The 18932-nt window shown below is 51.5% G+C and overlaps 1 protein-coding gene across 2 annotated transcripts in view; it reads right to left on the bottom strand.

The window, feature by feature from the left end:
* Positions 1 to 6677: 6677 nt before the first annotated feature.
* SLC6A17 (solute carrier family 6 member 17) overlaps positions 6678 to 18932 on the bottom strand; it is a 56516-nt gene continuing 44261 nt past the window's right edge. Inside the window, exons 7-12 of one of the 2 annotated variants that reach the window (XM_081492780.1) lie at positions 15758 to 15999; positions 15280 to 15472; positions 13204 to 13396; positions 12467 to 12626; positions 11078 to 11240; positions 6678 to 10591 (exon numbers count right to left, since the gene is read on the bottom strand). In XM_081492780.1, coding sequence (XP_081348906.1) covers positions 10223 to 10591; positions 11078 to 11240; positions 12467 to 12626; positions 13204 to 13396; positions 15280 to 15472; positions 15758 to 15999 — 1320 coding nt within the window. In that variant the 3' untranslated portion in view covers positions 6678 to 10222. Of the gene's footprint in view, positions 10592 to 10697; positions 10803 to 11077; positions 11241 to 12466; positions 12627 to 13203; positions 13397 to 15279; positions 15473 to 15757; positions 16000 to 18932 lie in introns of those variants that run through there. The other variant, XM_081492781.1, reaches the window with a different exon arrangement.

Raw genomic sequence — 18932 nt, forward strand, 5'->3', positions numbered from 1 at the left:
TAATGTGATGATGATCAGTAATCTCTACTAACACACAGACAAGTTAAACAGCATTCTGGACTGTAATCAGAAACACAAATTTGCTGGCACTCATTTTGTGTCTAGTCTCCCAACCCCTTGGATCTGATGTCCGCATTTCAGAGTTTAGCTGGCTTTGAGTTTGCTGCAGTGAAAAAGAAGTCTCCCAAATGTGACTGGGAAGAGAAGACCCAGGACAAGCCAGAAGTTAGAATGAGGAAGTAAGAATCACAACAAGGGTATTAAAGAATTGACTGTAATGAATAGCTTTAAAGCCCTAGCTGACTGTGTCCTGGCAAACTCCCTTGGGGTCTCTCCCCTACTTTCCACTCTTCAGGGTGGTTGAACTCAGTCATTCCAAGAGAGAGGTTGTTGAGGGTGGGTGGGAGAGGTGAAAAAAGCCATGCCAGCATCCCACTCCTAAGTCACTTGTTCATTCAATAAATATTTCTTGAATATCTACTATGTCCCAGAAGCTATTCCAGGCACTGGAAATCAATGAACAAAACATAGACCCTCCGACCTCGCCCTGGTAAATCTCTGCTCTCTTGGTGTTTCCACACTGCAGGGTGTGTAGATGGTGAGAAGCCTGTGGGGAGATGGGTGGGGGGAGAAAGCTACCAGAGAAAAAGGAGGCCTGGAGATCAGAAAACTGGGATGGGGGTAGGGGAACCCAGAAGGAGTAACCGAAAACAGAGGGCCTAGCCTGGGAGAGGCAGTGCGGAGAAAGAGAACTGGGTGGGAGGGCCTCTGACTCAGCACACCGCCCAGCTCCTGGAGCAGGGGACTCTGCCTCAGACCGGAGGCCTCCAGAGAAGCCCTCACCACTTGCTGAAGGTTTTATCCTAGAGCTTTGGGCTAATCTGTTACCTGGGCCTCTCTGAAATGTTCTGGAGACTTCAGTATGTGGCAGTTGGCCTCATAGGGCTTGTCTCCCTCTATTCTGTGTGTATGAGGACCTCCTATTTCCTCAGAGCTCAGAACCCAAGGAGAGAGCCCCCTGCTCAGCCAACCATGTGACAGCCTACTGTGGATGGGTAGGTGCTGCCCCCTGGTGGTGCTAGGATACCATGCTCCAGACCTCACTTGGCTGTGGTCCTGGGAGAAAAAGTGTCCATCAATTCCAGGACCTCAGGTTATCTCTCCCATCTGGGACTCAGCTTGCTCTCTCCCTTTTCCATTGCTCCAAGACCTTGATAACCAACAGTTTTAAGCAAGACCACAAAGCAGTCACAGTTGGAAATCCTGAATTCCACAATCTTCTTTCCCTTCATTATCACTTTTTCTCCACTTTCCTTCCCTGGATGCCCAGGTTTCTTCTGGCTCTCTGGAAATGACATCCATCTGGGAGCCAGTTCATGCTTAAGTGTCAGCCAGTGTGTTTTCCTCAGTAGGAATAAAGGTAGGGCAAGTAAAAAGAAAAGAGAGTAGTGTTTGATCTCAGAGTGGCCCGGATGGGGGGTGTCGGCTCTAGAATGGCCCCTCAAATAAGGCCCTTCCTGTCCTAGAGCTGAGGCTGATCTGGAAGGCTTGAAATCCTGACATCAAAGCTGTTTACACTTCCTGATTTCCTACTTGGTGCAGGGCTCAACCACTTTGGGATGACATGAGCCACCCAGTCTCCTCTCCATTTGTTTCTTTTGCCTCTGCTTGTTTTGAGGGGCTCCAGGCCTAGCAACAGGCCCGTGGGTTCCAAGCCAAGGACCTAACCATTTCTATTTACACATCCCCATTTTGGTATTCCAGCTTCAGCCAAGGACTGACCCCTCTTCCCTCAGATACAGTTCAAGGAGCCAGCATCCTCTCCCAGCCTCCCCTGCTTCCCAGACTGGTTAATTGAATTGCTTTATCAGCCATCATCACTGAGGCAGAGGATGATAGAGCTTTTCCCCTTGTGGAGGGAGAGTAGGGAGGAAGAGTGGAGGCTGAAACCTCCTCTGTGCTTATCACTTCACTTTATCCTGCCTCCCACCCCCACCCCCAAGCAGCCTGCAGAGACTTGCAGGCTCCAAATCAAATGCTGATAGCCTTCCCAGGAGAGCTCTGGGAAGAACCCAGACATTAGGACAGCCCACCGGGCCTTGCAGAGGTCAGCTGGAAAGGCTCTGCACAAGGGCTGAAGACAGGGCTGGGTTGCAGTGAAAATCCTAGTGAAGGTGTATTTGGGGCCCCAGGGGAATTCCAAAGATGGCCTTTTGGTGGCCCAGCTCTTAAATGGAAAGGACCAGAAGGGTGCAGACTATAAGCTCAGGCCTAGCCAGGACTGAGAGTATCATAAACCATGAACTTGGAGTCAAAAGGCTGGAAGGGACCTGGGTGTCAACTCACAGGCACATTCTCCTTGAGAGATTCCAGGCCTGAGGAGCAGCAGTGATTGCTGGGAGACTGAGCTGGGCCTGGGGTTGTGCCAAGGGTCAAGAAGGACCTGGGGTCCATGTGGCTTCTGCAGGTAGAACAGTGTTCATGGGAATCACAAGATCGGGGCAGCTAAGTGGACCCCCAGAGCCCTCCTGGCTCAAGGCTGCTGAGGTAGAGACCTAGCCTGGGGGTAGAGAGCGAGAGTGCCTGTGCACACACAGTAGCTCAGGGCCCAGCTGGTAAGACTCCTTGGCACTCAGTGCTTCTCCATCTAGAAGAGTACAGATTATTCCCACTTGGGCCGAATTCCAGCAAAACTGGTTTATTCCATTAGTGTATTCATTAGTCCTGATGGGCCTGGTCCCCTCTAGCAGGGTCTTGGGGAAAGAAAAGTGGTGTCTGGAAAGGCAGAAAAAACTCTGGCTGCTCTTGGATGCTCATGAAGCCTAGGGGTCCTTCCCTGCTTGGGTCAGTCCTGGGAAGAGCAGACAGACCTAGAAGGCAGCCGGCTCTGACTTAGGGAGCCAAGGGCAGAGCTCTGCTCTGCAGCTGGCACCGTGGCTCACATGGAGTAATCCTAATAATGGCCGAGTGGTTGTTGAGTGACAGACATGGTCTTCTCCCCATTTCCCAGGGTTTCTTCCCACTGTGTAAGTAAATGCAGGAGGGTCCCTAGCACTGGTGAATATAACAGAGACAGGACATGCCAAGTCAGATTATTATTGCTTCTACAAAGCAAGGACCCCTGCCTGATCCTTCTTTGTATATTCTCAGTGCTTAGCACAGTCCCAGGTGCTCAGAACATTTGGTTTATGTTTGATGGATGGAATTAATGAGGCAGTGGGATGAGGGTAGGAGAGGGCCGGAGCCCTCCCTGTCAGCATCTTGTTCTACTGGAGAGTGCACTGGATTGGGAGAAACCCAGTCTTTGGCCTCAGTTTTGCCCCCACTTGGTTGACACTCGGGTCCCTTTCAGTCCTTTGACTCTAACTCCATGGTTTATGAGCCTCTGATTTCTCCTTGCTGGGCCTCAGTTTCCCTGACTGTTCTATGAGAAAGTTGGGCCAGATCAGCACTAAGCTTCATATTCTGGTTACTATTGCTGTGAAACAAATTACCCAGATTTCATGATATAAATCCAACAAGCTTTGTATTTTACTCATGATTTTATGGGTCAGGAGTTAGGAAAGACTGTTAGACAGCCCTTGCTTAGAGTCCCTCATACAGCTGCAAGCAGATGTGTCATTCGGGGCTGCAGACATCTGAAGCTCAGCTGGGCTGAATGTTCACCATGGTGCATCCATGTGGCTGGCAGTTGATGCTGGCTGTTGGCTGGGAGCTTGGCTGAAGCTGTCAACAGAACACCTGCAAACACATGTCCTCTCTCGCACAGGCTGGTCTCAGGAGAGTTGCACTTCTTAGAAGGTGGCTGGGTTTCCCCAGAACTCCCAGTGGGAGTGGCATAACCTATTCTAATCTAGACTCAGAAGTCATGTAGCATCACTTCCACCATATTCTATTGGTCAAAGGAAGCCTTTGCCTACCAGATTCCAGGGGTGGAGCATGGACTCAACTCCCTTGAAGTATTAAAGAATTTGAGGCCTTAAAAAAAAAATGCCACCACATGCCTGTGGTCTGTAGAAGCCTTCTCCTTCTGTCCAAGGCCCTGGGGGTGGGGCTGGGCGAGGCTGTATGGCTGGTTATGGTTGTTGGGGAGCAGGAAGGTGTGTGGGATTGGTGAGACCTCCACATTTTGATACTCCCTTTCCTTCAAATGATGCCTTCCCTCCCCTCCTTCCTTGATTTTGTTGAGTTTTAGGCTGAGACTGACCTTTCTGAATAGCTCTAGGAGAATGACTCACTGCAAGGGTAATGGGGGCCCTGGAATGAAGCAGGCCCATGAATGTACTCTAGTCGCAAGAAGAAAGGAAGCTAATATTTAATGAACTCCTATTCTGCTCCAGTTTAGAAAGAATTCTATACCGGACTCCAGCAGGTTTACTACAAGGAGTTCATTTTTCCTTCCCAATGTGTCTGTGAGGAAAGGATTTTATTGTTATCCTCCTTTTAGAAAGTGGAGGTTTAGAGGGTTCAGGGACTTGCCTCACATGGCAGGGTTGACGATAGAGCCATGACTCAAACCTACCTCATGCCACCTGCCTGGGCAAACATGCGGCGAAAGAAGTTGTCTCCCATGTCCCCTGCCCACATGCCCTTCTCTTCCTCCCTGTCTGCTCCCAGGGCAGGGTCCAAGCTTAACCATTCACCTCCCTGTGAGAACTTACTTGTTTGTGCCCTGCTCAGGTGCCAGTGACTGAAGATCTCTGCATCCTGCAATAGGCCACGAATCCTTTGGTCCCCTTCCCATCAACAGGCGAGGTCTGTCTGCCCTTCCATTAACTCTGGGCAGATGCTGTGGCCCACAGAGTATGGCTGAAGTGACACTGTGCCATTTTCCAGGCCCAGGCCTTAAGAAATTGGCAGCTTCCACCTCTTGTCTCTTGAAATGGTCTCTCTAGGTAACCTGAGCCATCGCATACAAGTCTGGCCACCCGGATATGAACTGTGCTGTAGAGTCTAGTTGTCTGGGGAATGCGTGAGTTTAGCCTGCCAACCGTTCTCACTGAAGTGCCAGTCATTTGAATGAATGTGAGTGAGCCTGCCTTGGGCCCTCTGGACCAGCTCATCTGCTAGTTGAATACCACTGAGCAATCTCAGTTACCACTAGAAGAGCCACGCAGATAAGCCCTGCCTGAATTCCTCACCCAAAAAACCATGCGATACAATAAAACGGTTGTTTCAAGCCACTAAGCTTTGGAGTAAATTGATACATAGCATGTTATCTCATTCAATCCATTCGTTATACCTATCTTACAGACTAGAAAATTAAAGCTCAGAGGGGTTAAATAACTTGCTCTAGTTATTCTCTCATGAAGCAGAAGGTCTAGTTGGTATTTGAACTTGGGAAGTCTGACTGTAACTCCCTCAAACTCAAGCATTGGTGATACTGCTTCTTAGTGAATCAATGTGTCCTTTAGGGTTGGCATTTCAACCCCAAACATTACCTCCCAACAAAGAATTGAATTAATTTTCAAGGAATGATATTTTTAGCACCAAGACATTCCCCTGTTTGAGAGAGAGGAGATTTGGAGATGGTTGGTGGGGAAGGAGGGGCTCCTCTCTCCAAACTCAGGACAGTGGGTGCTGACTTATTTATCTTTGTATATCCATAGCTGGCACAGGGTCTGTTCACGGTGGACACTTAATAAATGATTGCTCAAGAATAAATTAGCCCACAAAGGAATAAGAGATGGAGTTGGAGAAACTGTTAAGTGGACTAAGAGCTGGACAGAGAGGTTGTTATGCCATCTGGTGGCTATTCTTGGAACAACACTTTCTTCTCTGGCAGGAAAAGGAAATGGAAGATTCCTTGGGCTTAGGCTGTGTCAGGGATCAGGCAGCCTCATTCTAGACTGGAGTGGGGTGCTTTAGGGTGGGGCCTCCCCCAGGAGCCATACTTTTTGTTTCTTCCAATGTCTGTGCTCCTTGAGAGTGAGCAAAGTAGTGCTTCCCCTATCCCCACGGCTCATTCTGTTCTTCAGGGCTGAGCATTCAGTAGATGCTCAATAAATACTTGAGATTGAACTTTGAGAAAACAAGCAATGTACAGTCTCATATTTCATCTCTACCTTCTAATGAAGTTTGAGAAAGAGGTCGCTACCTTGAAGAGATGGGCCATTCCCTCAGAATTTACACCATGGCCTGCTCCTGGAGAACTCTCCAGCCCCCTGCTGTCCCCTGCCTGACTCCCAGGCCTCTGGACACTGGCACCTTCCCACCCCCAGCCCTCCCCACCTCCACCCTGGCAGAACTGACCAGCTTTCTTCCCGGCAGTAAAGCAGGGCAAGAATTTCCCCTATGACATCTTGTACACAGACACCAAACACCGTCAGATGGAGCCTCATCTCCCTCACTTGGAAAAACCTGGACAATGGTGCATTTCTGAGCTGTTACTCGGTGATCACACGAGGTTAGACGTGTGAACTACCCGGAATCCATAAGGCCTGCTGCCAGTGTATGTGCTGTCAACCATTCTGGACAATTCCTAGGGAAATAAATGTGTGCCCTTCCTCATGCCCCTCAGACTCCTCAACTGGACAGCCAGGCAGCTTCCAGACTCCCACAGCAGTCCTCACCCCCACCCCCCCATCCGGGCATTCACCCCAAAGCTGTCCTCAGGATCTGTGACCTCCCCCACCCTCTCTCCCTGATCCCCGAGCAGGTCAGAAAGGCAAGACAGGTTTGGTAAGAGCAGACACTTTATTGTACACCATGTGGGGAGCAGAGAGGAAGGAGGGGCCGCAGGGGTAACAATGCCTCATCCCCTCCCCTGGCTGAGTGTACTTGACCCAGGGTTCTGACCAGTGTGGGACATGTGGACTGGAATCGCTCTGAACTTAAGCCAGAACTGAAAGGGTTGCTGGCCGTGTGTGCTTGGGTCTGTACAAAGCAGTGCCTGCAATAAGAAGGGACTCTGGGCCCTCCTTCTCCACCCCCAGTCACTAGGCTCCAGTGAAGGGGCAGCAGGCCCCAGTTTTTGGGCCAGGTGAGGGTTCAGGGTGTCAAACGTGTCCCAACCTGTATTCTGGTGGCAAGGGGTGGGGATAGTGTGGCTGAGAAGAAGGGCAGAGGGCAGCCCCCTGCCTGGAACACTGCAGGCCTGCTCGGGCCCGGGACCATGCAGGTTTTGACCCCTAGCCTCACGTCCTATAGGCTGACTTGAGGGGTCTCTTCCTGGCACTAGGAAAGCAGCAGTCCCCATGGACTTATCGCTCAAGGGCAAAAGTCAGTCTGGTGGGCATCAACCTGTGTGCCCACCCGTCCACCCCACGTGGGTCTCGCTCAGGCTTCAGGTTGCCTCAGCGGAGAGGGCTCCCTGAGCAAGAAGCTGGTGATGGGGGCTGGAGGCCAGGCAGAGGTGGGACCAGGGACCAGGGACTCCTTCAGGGGCACCCCTGCCCCGCCCTGCCTGCCCAGGAGTCTGCTCTGTTCCCTGTGGACACTGCATGGACAGCACCAAAGTGAGCCACCTGGGGATTCTGTGCAGGAACACAGGGGCCCGGCCCTCTCTGGCCACCTCCTGCTCCTCCAGAGAATTTAGGGCTGACTCTTACCTGTCAGATGCCCCACTTGCTCTTGACCCCACTGGCCCCGCCCACTGAGAGTGAGCAGAGAGGTGTGTGTGTCAGAAGCACAGAGGAGGGGCAGCCGTCTTCTCTGAGCACTGTCAGGGATGTCTCAAGGACAAACGCAGGACAGAGGCGCTCTGAGATGATGCCCTCTTGGGGCCTCAGCATCTTCAGAAACCCAGCACTTCCCCGGGGATGAAGAGCTTGTGACGCCAGTGGGCACAGCCAGAAGTCTGGCTGGAAAGTAAATGTACAGACTTCTTCCACCCCTTAAGACCCCTCATTTCCTGTTTCTGGCAAGCCTGATGGTGTGAAGGCAGTAAGTCACCAGCAAGAGGCATATGCTTTTCTCACAGGCATCCCACAAGACTCTACCCTGAGGCCTTGCCTGACGTAGCTGAGAGAAGGAGGCAGCATGGTCTTCAGGAACGTGAACACTAGGAGTCATAGATCAGCACCCTACGCACACCCACATATGTGCACACACACACACATACACACACACACACGCACACACACCAAGCTCTGGGCCCTACGTCTAATGACAGAGACAACGGAATGGGCCCAGCCTACAGCAGCAGCTATAAGCACTGGCAAGCCCACAGGACCAAGCAGATGGCCCCAGCTCAGCCACCCTGTCACAGGCTGGCACAATAGGGCCTGGTGCAGCCACACGCTACAAAATTAAAAATATATCAAATATACAATGAAAATAGATCTGTACAGCACTGAGGATGAAAATAGTCCACCAGCCACAGTATAATATTGGGTTTGTCATTTAACAGCATTTACACCCACATGTACAGATTGAATATACAATAGAAATAGAATATATAGAAGAGTATATATAGTAGTGTCTCTCCTGGGGCCTTGCTTTTCCTGTTGCTATTTCTGCTGGGGATTAGGCATAGGGCCAGGTAGGAGGTGCTGTCAGGTGAAGGGGTCCCTAAGGCGGGATGTTTGTGCCCCCAAAGCTCATGTATTTGTGTAGATGTGGATCCCCCTCCCCTCATACACTCAGGAAGGATAGGTGGGGCTGAGAAGGCTGGAAATGGGAGCATGTGTGGGGGAGGGATGAGGAAGAGAGATGGCGAGTAGACCTCAAGTGGGGTGGGGAAAGCCAAGGGACTAAGGGGTGAAGGAGAGGATCTGGGGCTATTGTGCCCCTCCCAGTGCTGAGAGCACTCAGGACCCTCTGTGAAGGGAGTCAGGCCAAGCACCATGGCCTGTCCCTGCCGTGCCCACCACAGCTCTCAAAGACGGAGGTCTGCTGTCCCAGCCAGTCTTGCTCCCTCCCTCCATCCATTCTCTCCTTCCTTCCATCCATCCATCCTTGCATCCTTTCATCAGTCCATTCATCGCCGCTCTGCACCCTTCTGACCTCCGATCAGATCCTAATCCTCTTAACCTACACTCTGAGGACAACCCTATTCTGGGGGAGTGAAGGTAAGCATGGGTGGAGATGCTTCAAGGCTGCGACCCAGGATAGAGTCCAGGCCCTTGCACTGGGCAGCTTCGGTGTCCCCAGTGCTGCATGTGGCCCTCCCTGCCACTGGCCAGGCAGCCTGGGAAAGGTTTCTGAGGTGTCCACACATGCCGTGTACACTGGGTGGCTGTGCTTATCCAAGGAGAGTGGCAGTGGCCCAGAGGGGCAGTGAAATTACCACTTTCTCCAGGTGTGAGCCCCTGAACTCCAGGGACCCCTATTCTAGGAGAGAAGCTGCCACTAGCAAGAGAGTCAGGTCCTAGGCGAGAGGGGGCGGGGGTGTGCTTCACACTTGTGCTCCAAATCATCTGAATTGTGCTGTGAACCATCAAGTGTGCTCTGGAAACCTCTCCTCTCTGAGGGCCGAGGCAGAGGCACCACTCTGGGCTCCAGGACAGGGGTGGGAGGAGGGGCAGGCTCAGCCCTGAGGGAGGTGGGAATGGTTCTGGGGCCAGTCATCGCCCTCTCAGGCAGGATGTGGGAGCATTCCCCACCCACCCCAGGCAAGGCCGAGGACACTGGAGGGTCCGTCTTGAGCTGGGTGCTAAGGTGCTAAGGAGCCCCCTCATCTCACCACCTCTGCTGCCATGGCTCATGCTCAAACCAGAGGAAGCCATCTGCCTCACCAAACCGAACTTGGGGATTTCTGCAGACTCCATCCCCAAGTCAGAGCCCTGAGTCCTGGCACCTCTGTCCCATCACTGACCTTCAGTTGGGCACCTCTGGGACAGGACACCCTGCCTAACCCATCCTGATGCCTCTCGACAGAGCCACCACCTGGCAGTACAGACCTAAGGGGCCCCAAGAGCTAAGAACTGCAGGAAGAGAGGGAAGGAGGAATGAACTCTAGAGTAGCCACTTGGAGACTCCCCTGTGCCAGGAATCGGAACTTCTGGGTGGTTCCAGTTACTCAGCTGCAATTGGTAACACGATCTCAGAAGTTTAGCTGGGTTGGGGGCTTAGTTCGGGGGACAGAGCTTCTCCCAGCCCCCACTCAGATCTAGGGAGCAGAAGTCAGCTGGGACAGGGGTGGGGGATGAGGCCGGGCAGAGCCCCACTCCTTGGGCTGAGGGCCTGGCCTGGAAGGACAGGCCAGATGGGGACACGTGGGCTGGCTGGGTGTGTGTGTGAGGGGTGGGGGGGGGGTGAGGAGGGCAGGGCAGGGCAGTGGTCACAGCTCCGACTCAGGGGTGCCGGCCAGGAGGTAGCCGCTTCCATAGCGTCCATTGGCGTTGCCGCTGGTCTCCAAGGGTGATGTGCTGCCAGGCCCTAGATAGGAACGGTGAGTGGGCATGGGGGAGGGCGCCTCGCTGGGCACCTTGCTGAGGATGAAGCGGGTCTCGTCGTTCTCCTCCAGGTTGGAGATGTCTTTCATCATGCGGCCCTTCTTGTAGGACACGGAGAGGGTGTTGGAGCCGTCGGAGAGCAGGTGGAAGTGCCGCAGAACGAACACCACAGGGATGGGCAGGACGGCCACAACAATGAGCGTGATCAGGATAGCCATGGCCCAGTTGGGGAAATACAGGTAGCGCTCGGCAGCCTAGGGGTGCACACAGGTTAGCGCTGCTGCCTGCCTCACTCTGCAGCAGCCTCACCCTCTCAGACTCCTCCTGCCCACTCCCATCCCTCCCACACTGCCCAGGTACTGGCAGAGTTGTGGTCATCAGGCGCCGATCCTTGGGTCAGCTGGTCCCCTTGGCTAAGGGCTGAGCCTCCCTAGGTCTCAGCTTCTGTAGTTGTATAAGGTTGGGCTGGTCACAGAGTCATCCACAGCGGGGGGAAACATGGGTTAGAAAGACTGGACAAGCGCATTCACCTTTCTGCCTGTTTTCCCATTTGTGTGATAGCAATAAAACCACCTCTCTCTTTGGGTTGTTGAAAAGGTTACAGATCAGATGTACAGAGCCCCTAGTGGGGCCTGGCACCAAGTAGTTGCCCTGTAAGGGTTTATCTCTATTACCTGTTGTATTAAAGGCCTGGGAAGATGCCACCCCAGATCCCTGGGGTTTCGGGCCCCCACTCTCACCTCCTCCCTGATCCAGGCGCTGTAGCCTGGGGGAGTGACCCCAAGCTGGATGATGCTGGCCGTGGTGAGCACAGCCATGCACAACGGAGACACGAACTTCCACATGTAGAAATAGAAGCGGTAGGGCTGGAAGCCCAGCATTTCCGTCAGCTCCTGCATGAACCTGCCAGGAGCAGCAGAGAGTCCAGAAGTTGGCACCCCCACTGCACTTGCCCAGTGCCCCCAGACTCCTCCTCTGAAGCCTGCATTCACCAGTCCCTCCTGTCCAGGCTCTTCTATTCTTCACATTCAGTACATTATTCTGTGGCCCTGCTGGCCTCTGAAAAGCCTCTGCTGACCTCCTCTAACTTACTCTGACTATGTCACATCACATCTCACCCAGGGAAAGGGTACAGGCCACAGGACATGCCCTGGGCACGTGGATAGGCTCCAGAGGGCTTTCCTGGGCACCCAACCCCACTCACACTGACCTGGCTCTAGACTCCCCCTGCTGGGAGAGAGGTCAAAGTGCCTGTCCCTGGCATCCAAAGGCAGAAGGCTGCCCTGACTCGGGTTTCTAACCATTGGGCATATGAGTGAAATTCGGGAGACTGGCAGACTATGTACATGAATGGCATTTAAAAAATCATCTTTACCTCAATAACACCTAACTGAAATCTTGTGTTTCTTTCTATTATAAGTGCAAGCAATGACAGCAGTATTATCAGTACCCATGAGGCTGTAATGAATTGATTAAATCAGGTATTTTATCACATTACAATTGAGATACCTACAAATGTCATTTATGCTCATCACTACTTAGAAATTACCATTGTTATTAGACCCACAGCTAGATCTTGTAACTTAATGCAGTAAGAATAAAGCACACATGTATTACTATATCACAGATTTAAAATATTATTTGGCTAATATTCAGTATAAATTTTAGAGCTTCCTTGGTGGCTCAGTGGTTAAGAATCCACCTCCCAATGCAAAAGACACGAGTTTGGTCCCTGGTCCAGGAAGATTCCACGTGCCTCAGGGCAACTAAGCCCAATAGCCACAACTACTGAGCCTGTGCTCTGGAGCCTGAGAACCACAACCCCTGAGCCTGCATGCCTAGAGCCCATGCTCTGCAACAGAAGAAGCCACTGCAATGAGAAGCCCATGCACTGCAACTAGAGAGTAGTTCTCACTCCAGCCCAGCGGCCTCGGGCAATTGTGTCCTCTCTCTGAGACTTGGTTTCCCTAAATTATCTGTAGGGGGGCACTTTCTGGCTAACATTCTGACTCTGTGACCTCCTGCCTAAATCACAAGCAGCCCTGGAAACACAGCACTCTCCAGGGAGTCATGAGGGGACGGACCTCTCCTCCTGTTCCCTACCTCTCCCCACGCACCCCACCCCTTACTTCTTGGTCCCATAGATCCACGCCACCGCAACATTCTCGAGGATGACGATGACGGTGAGTGGCAGGGTGGCCGAGTAGTCATCAAACATGGTGACGAAATAGTTTCCCGAGCGCTGGACGAACAACAGCCCCACGAAGAATGCAAAGACACAGCAGCCCACTACAGAGAGCCAGGAGGCCAGTGTGGGGGCAAAGGTGCAGGGTGGGTGGGGCCCAGGGGTCTTTAGGGCTCCCAGGTTCCTCCCATCCCAGCCCTCCCCCAGCAGGCCTGCAGCTCACCCTCCAGACGGCCCAGCCCTGCACGGAGTGGGGGAGGGGATCCAGATGCCCAGGTTCTGAGCTCCCACTCTACTAGGTGGGGAGCACCCTGGAGCTGGGAGCGATCAGGCCGAAACAGGGTGCAGGGTTGGCAAGGAGGGAGGCCATCCTGCTCAGACACCTCAACAGGCCCTTGGGGAGAGGGGCAAGTAAACCAAGAAAGAGGCCTATCTCCCAGCCCAGGTTTGGCACAGATTCCCAAACAGCCTTCTCCCTTCTGGCTCTGAAGAGCTCTTCTTGGGGGGGTGGTTCCAGCTGCATCCCGGGTTGGGTGGGGGTAGGGAAGCTTTCTAAGTATGGAGTCATGAATAACCCAGTGGGAACCCAATCTTTCTAAAGTCAGAGCCACCACCTGATCGCTTCCTCCCGCCCTCCTGGGGCAGCCCACAAGGCCAGTGGGGACCGCTGGGAGGAGTTACCTGTGAACATCTCCTTGGGCACCTTGAAAGTGTCGATGATGGGTGTGGTGATGCCCGCCATGGTGCCGATCATACTGCCCAGGCCCAGGTTGATGAGCATCAGGAAGAACATGACAGACCAGAATGGGGAGGCAGGGAAGTGTGTCATGGCCTCGGTGAAAGCAATGAAGGCGAGGCCTGTCCCCTGCACAGACTGAGGGTGGGGGCGGAGGGTGAGGCTCAGTGGGGGCCACGCCCACCTGGGAGCCTCCTGCTTCCTTCTCTCTGTCCTTGGAGCTTTAGGAATAACTGTTCCCTCTTTCCCAGTGAGCCCTGCCCCCACCTAAATTCTCTTATTTCTAGCCAGTGGGTCTCAAACTTGAGTGGGCATCAGAATACACCCCAGGGAGTAAAACACTAATTCAAGACTTCACCTGTGAGACCAGGAATCTACGCATTGTCCAAGGACTCCCAGCAATTCACATGAAGATGCTCTCTTAGAAACACAACCAGCTCAAGACTCTCCTCCTCTGAGCAGTGCAGCCACCCCCAGCTCTGAATTCCAGACCTTACCGTAGTGGTCTCAGCCTCTGCTGCCCAATGGACTCACATTGGAGCCTTTAAAAAACACTGATGCCTGAGTCTCTCCCCAAGGACAATGATCTGCTTGGCTTAGGGGTAAAGCTGGATATTAAGGTTTTATAAAGCCCCCAGGGGACTCTGATGGGCAGCCAAGGTAGAGAACCACTGCTGCAATGATGGGGCCCCTGCTCGTGGGGAACTGACCACACACTGTCCACTGACATCACTTCTGTGCTCTCCTTGTAGTGTCAGGGTTCGGTCAGGGAACACCCACCCCAACTGTGTGAGAGTAGTTCTTGTCATTTGGTTGTTATCAAGACTGTATTATATTAAAAAAAAATCCTACTTCTATCCAGAGGACCAGGCCTCACCTGTGAGAATGGGGCAGGGTCTCAAGGAAGGGGGCCATCCTTTATACTGTCAGTTACCTGGGGAAGAAACCAGGGCAGGGGAGCCCAGACAGGGCCTTTTAGCTCTTGATCACATGGGAAGAGGTCACAGGGGACTCAGTCCCTGAGCATTAGGTTGGTGCCAGTAGAATGCAGCTAACTTTTAAACTATTCATGGGGTTCTTGATGTTTGAACAAACTCCAGGAGATAGTGAAGGACAGGGAAGCCTGGCGTGCTGCAGTCAATGGGGTTGCAAAGAGTCAGATGTGACTAAGCAATTGAACAATGACTTTTTAACAAGCAGGGAAAGCTTCACCATCCCTGGCTCCATGGAGAGGGGTAGGGTTGGCAGAGGCTGACAGATGGGAGCTGGCGCAGCCCCCACTGAGCCGTGGCATGAGCTGGATCCCAGGACCCCATGGGCATGTCTGTCTCCTGTTACTCCTCCTCACAGAACAGTCACTTTGAAAGTCTCTGGCTTTGCAAACGGGGACAGAAGCAGAGTGTCTAAGCTTGGGCCTGCTTGTCAGTGAAAGGTAGCATATCCCTGCCCTCCCCAGGGGCTAAAGGTCATTGTGGCCATGGGAGTGGGGGAGGGGCAGAAGCATCAAAACTTGAATCCTGGCTCCCCAACTTCCTAGCTGTGAGATCTCAAGCAAGCTCCCAACTTAAAGGGTGCTCGCCTGTAAAACAGGAGACAAGGTTAACACTCAGCTCACAGCGCTGTCATGAGGACCCGGAGGGACAGGCAGCAAAGGGCAGATGCTAATGTAAACACTCACATTCTGTGTGCCATCTCCAAGGCATAGTTCCCAGTGCATTACACATGGCAGTGATGGGTGCACAGGAAACCCGTTCAAGAAACGGGAAAGCTGTCCCGTTCCCTTTGATTTCTGGGATGTGTGTGTCTGTCTTGTCTTCTCAGTGAGACTCAGCCTACCTCAGGGCAGGGGTTTTGGCCAGTACTTTCTCTTGGGCACACAGTAGATCCTCGCTTGTCAAGCAAAAGAATGAGTCCCTGGTGGCTTTCTGAACCCACGCTCCAGCCACCCATAGCCTATCTCTGGGCCCTGCACTCCCACATCTGCCTTCCTGCCTGTCCTGGAAGGACAACCTCCCCCATACCTTATCTAGCTCGTCCTCCAGAAGGCAGGGATCGAGGCCCAGGGCTGAGAAATGGTCCTCCTTCACAGTCTTGATGACCTTGTACATCTCTGCATAGTCCTTGGTGGTGAGGTGGGAGAAGTTGACGTGAGGAGGGATGAGGGCCCGGCTCAAGACGTCGTTGTTGAGGTACCCCAGGATTTTCTCAGCATTCCTGCAGCATAAAAGAGAGAGCAAAGTAAAAACATTAAAAAAAAAAAAAGGTTTTAAAAAAAAGTGCAGGTAAAGAGGCAGGATGGGCACCATCCAGGGGTACCTCGCAGACACGCAGGGAGGTCACTGAAGACCATGGACACAGACATCTCTGAAGCTGGCCCTGTGGTCCAGGGCTGAGGACAGAGAGCTGCTCTGACCTCCATCCCCCAGCCCGGGTGGAGGGGGACTCTCCCAGGGGAAGGTGGACTGGAGAAGAGAGGACAGGAGGAAAGGTGCCACCTACTCGACCACACACTTCTCGTTCATGATGTTGGCCTTGAAGCCCAGCACAGCGAACACTACGAGGGTGGCCAGCACCGAGGTGAAGAAGTTGATGAAGGACACCAGGGCAGCATCAAAGTGGCAGTTGTTGTCCTGCTTGTTGTAGCTGGAGAAGGCTATGACGCCCCCGAAGCCCAGCCCCAGAGCGAAGAAGACCTGTGTGGCTGCCTCCCGCCATACCTGGGGGTCCAGCATCTTGTCCAGCTACAGTAGGGGAGGGGGAGCCGTGGTGGGGCGAAGAAAAGAGACACAGAGATAATGGCTTTAGCGAATTCCCTGGCAGTCCAGTGATTAGGACTCAGCACTTCCACTGCCGCGGCCTGGTTTCCTGATGGGGGAACTAAGATCCCACAAGCCATGTGGGGCAGCCAAAAAAAAGCTTTATTCACCTGCAGTAGAATTTCCACCACACCCCCTTTCCTCAGCCTCACAGAGGCAGCGTGGCACAGTGGTAAAGAATTGTGGTTGTGTGACCTCAGGCAATTCCCCTAACCCTCTGAAGTATCAGGAATCTAAAAAATACAATGAACTAGTGAATATTACAAAAAAGAAACAGACTCACAGATACAGAAAACAAGGTAGTGGTTACCACTGGGGAGAAGGAGGTGGGCCGGGGCAACATAGGAGTAGGCGATGAAGAGGTACAAACTATTAAGTTTCAAATAAACTGCAAGGATATATTGTACCTCACAGGGAATATAGCCAATGTTTTATAATAACTATAAATGGAGTATAACCTTTAAAAATTGTGAATCACTATATTGTACACTTGTAACTTTAATGATATTGTACGAAAACTATGTGTGTACATGTGTGTGTATGTGCGCCCGTGCACGCGCTCAGTCGTGTCCAACTCTTTGTGACCCCGTGGACTGTAGCCTGCCAGGCTCCTCTGTCCATGGAATTTTCCAGGCAAGAATACTTGAGCAGGTGGCCATTTCCTCCTCCAGGGGATCTTCCTGACCCAGGATTGAACTCACATCTCTTGCATCTTCTGCATTGGCAGGCAGATTCTTAACCACTGTGCCACCTGGGAAGTCTGCACATCAACTATACTTTAATAAAAAAAAAATAGTATCAACTTCAGATGATTGTTGTGAGGCCTAGGTAAGATAAAATAAATGCTGTGTGCTTAAATAGTAAGTTCCAAGTTAATTTTAACTGCTATCACTGCTTACCATGGAGCTATCATATCAAGGAACATCTTCAAGGCTATCAGCAATGATGTGTAGGGCAAACTCTAGGGAGTGTCATTTACTTAGACTAGAGTGTGAATGGTGCCTCCTGGAGTCATGATAGCTGCACAATAGTATAAGACAAGTAAGAACACCAACATCTCCCTGATACCTCTTCCACTTCCAACCATGAAAAAGACACCAACTTCTCCCTCTTGCTCACCCAAACTCCCTTTTCCAAAAAAGGAAAAGACCTACAGTTCATTTGCACATGCCTTAGATCACAGAACAACCAACCCCTCAGCTCACCCAACTTGAAGCACAGAACTCAGACACTTCTTAGAGAGGGGACCCCTTGCCAGACCCTCCACCTGTCCTCAGACGTGAGAGGAGCCAGGACCTCCACAGCATTTAGAGGGCACGGGGTAACTTCCAAACGCTTTTCATGTCTGTTTTCCTTTTAATGTTTGCTCCTCAAGGCAGGGACTAGGGCTTGGGCCCAGCGTAGGATTTTAGAGTCAGACAGACGCAGATCTGACTCCCTCCTGAAACTGTTGAGAAGGCTTAGGCAAGTGACAGTACCTGTTTTATGAGCTTCTCTTTTCTCAGCTGAAAAATGGGAATAATAATAAAGTCTTCCTCCCAAAAGGCCAAAGAATGTTCTACCGTACAACTGCACTCATTTCACATGCTACCAAGGTAATGCTCAAAATCCTTCAAGTTAGGCTTTAACAGTACATGAACCGAGAACTTCCAGATGTACAAGCTGGATTTAAAAAAGGCAGAGGAACCAGAGACCAAATTGCCAACATCTGTGGGATCACAGAAAAAGCAAGGGAATTCCACAAAAACAGCTACTTCTGCTTCATTACTATGCTACAGCTTTTGATTGTGTTGATCACAACAAACTGTGGAAAGTTCTTAAAGAGATGGGAATACCAGATCACCTTACCTGTCTCCTGAGAAACGTGTATGCAGGTCACAAAGCAACAGAATGAGACATGAAACAACAGACTGGTTCAAAGTTGGGAAAGGAGTATCAAAGGCTATATATTGTCACCTGTTATTTAACTTATATGCAGAGTACATCATGTGAAATGCCGGGCTGGATGAATCATAAGTTGGAATCAAGATTGCTGGGAGAAATATCAACAACCTCAGATATACAGATGATACCACTCTTCTGGCAGAAAGCAAAGAGGAACTAAAGAGCCTCTTGATAAGGGTGAAAGAGGAAAGTGAAAAAGCTGGCTTAAAACTCAACATGCAAAAAACAAAGATCATGGTATCTGGTCCCATCACTTCAACGCAAGTGGATGGGGGAAAAGTGGAAACAGTGGCAGATTTTATTTTTCTGGGCTCCAAAATCACTGTGGACGATGACTGCAGCCATGAAATTAAAACACACTTGCTCCTTGGAAGGAAAGCTACGACAAACCTAGACAGCATGTTAAAAAGCAGAGACAATCACTTTGCTGACAAAGGTCCATATAGTCAAAGCTATGATTTTTCCATTAGTCATGTATGGATGTGAGAGTTAGACCATAAAGAAGGCTGAGTGCCAAAGAATTGATGCTTTAGAACTGTGGTGTTGGAGAAGGCTCTTGAGAGTCCCTTGGACAGTAAGGAGATCAAACCAGTCAATCCTAAAGAAAATCAAACCTGAATATTCGTTGGAAGGACTGATGCTGAAGCTGAAGCTCCAATACTTTGGCCACCTGATGTGAAGAGATGACTCAATGGAAAAGACCCTGATGCTGGGAAATAATGAGGGCAGGAGGAAAAGGGGATGACAGAGGATGAGATGGTTGGATCGCATCACTGACTCAATGGACACGAGTTTAAGCAAACTCCAGGACACAGTGAAGGACAGGGAAGCCTGGCCTGCTGCAGTCCATAGGGTTGCAGAGTTAGATACGACTTGGCGACTGAACAACAACTCCCTCCCAAAGTGATTGTGAA

The sequence above is a fragment of the Giraffa tippelskirchi genome, chromosome 5 (genome assembly GCF_054371585.1).
Source record: "Giraffa tippelskirchi isolate mGirTip1 chromosome 5, T2T-mGirTip1v1.2.pri, whole genome shotgun sequence".
Lineage (NCBI taxonomy): Eukaryota > Metazoa > Chordata > Mammalia > Artiodactyla > Giraffidae > Giraffa > Giraffa tippelskirchi.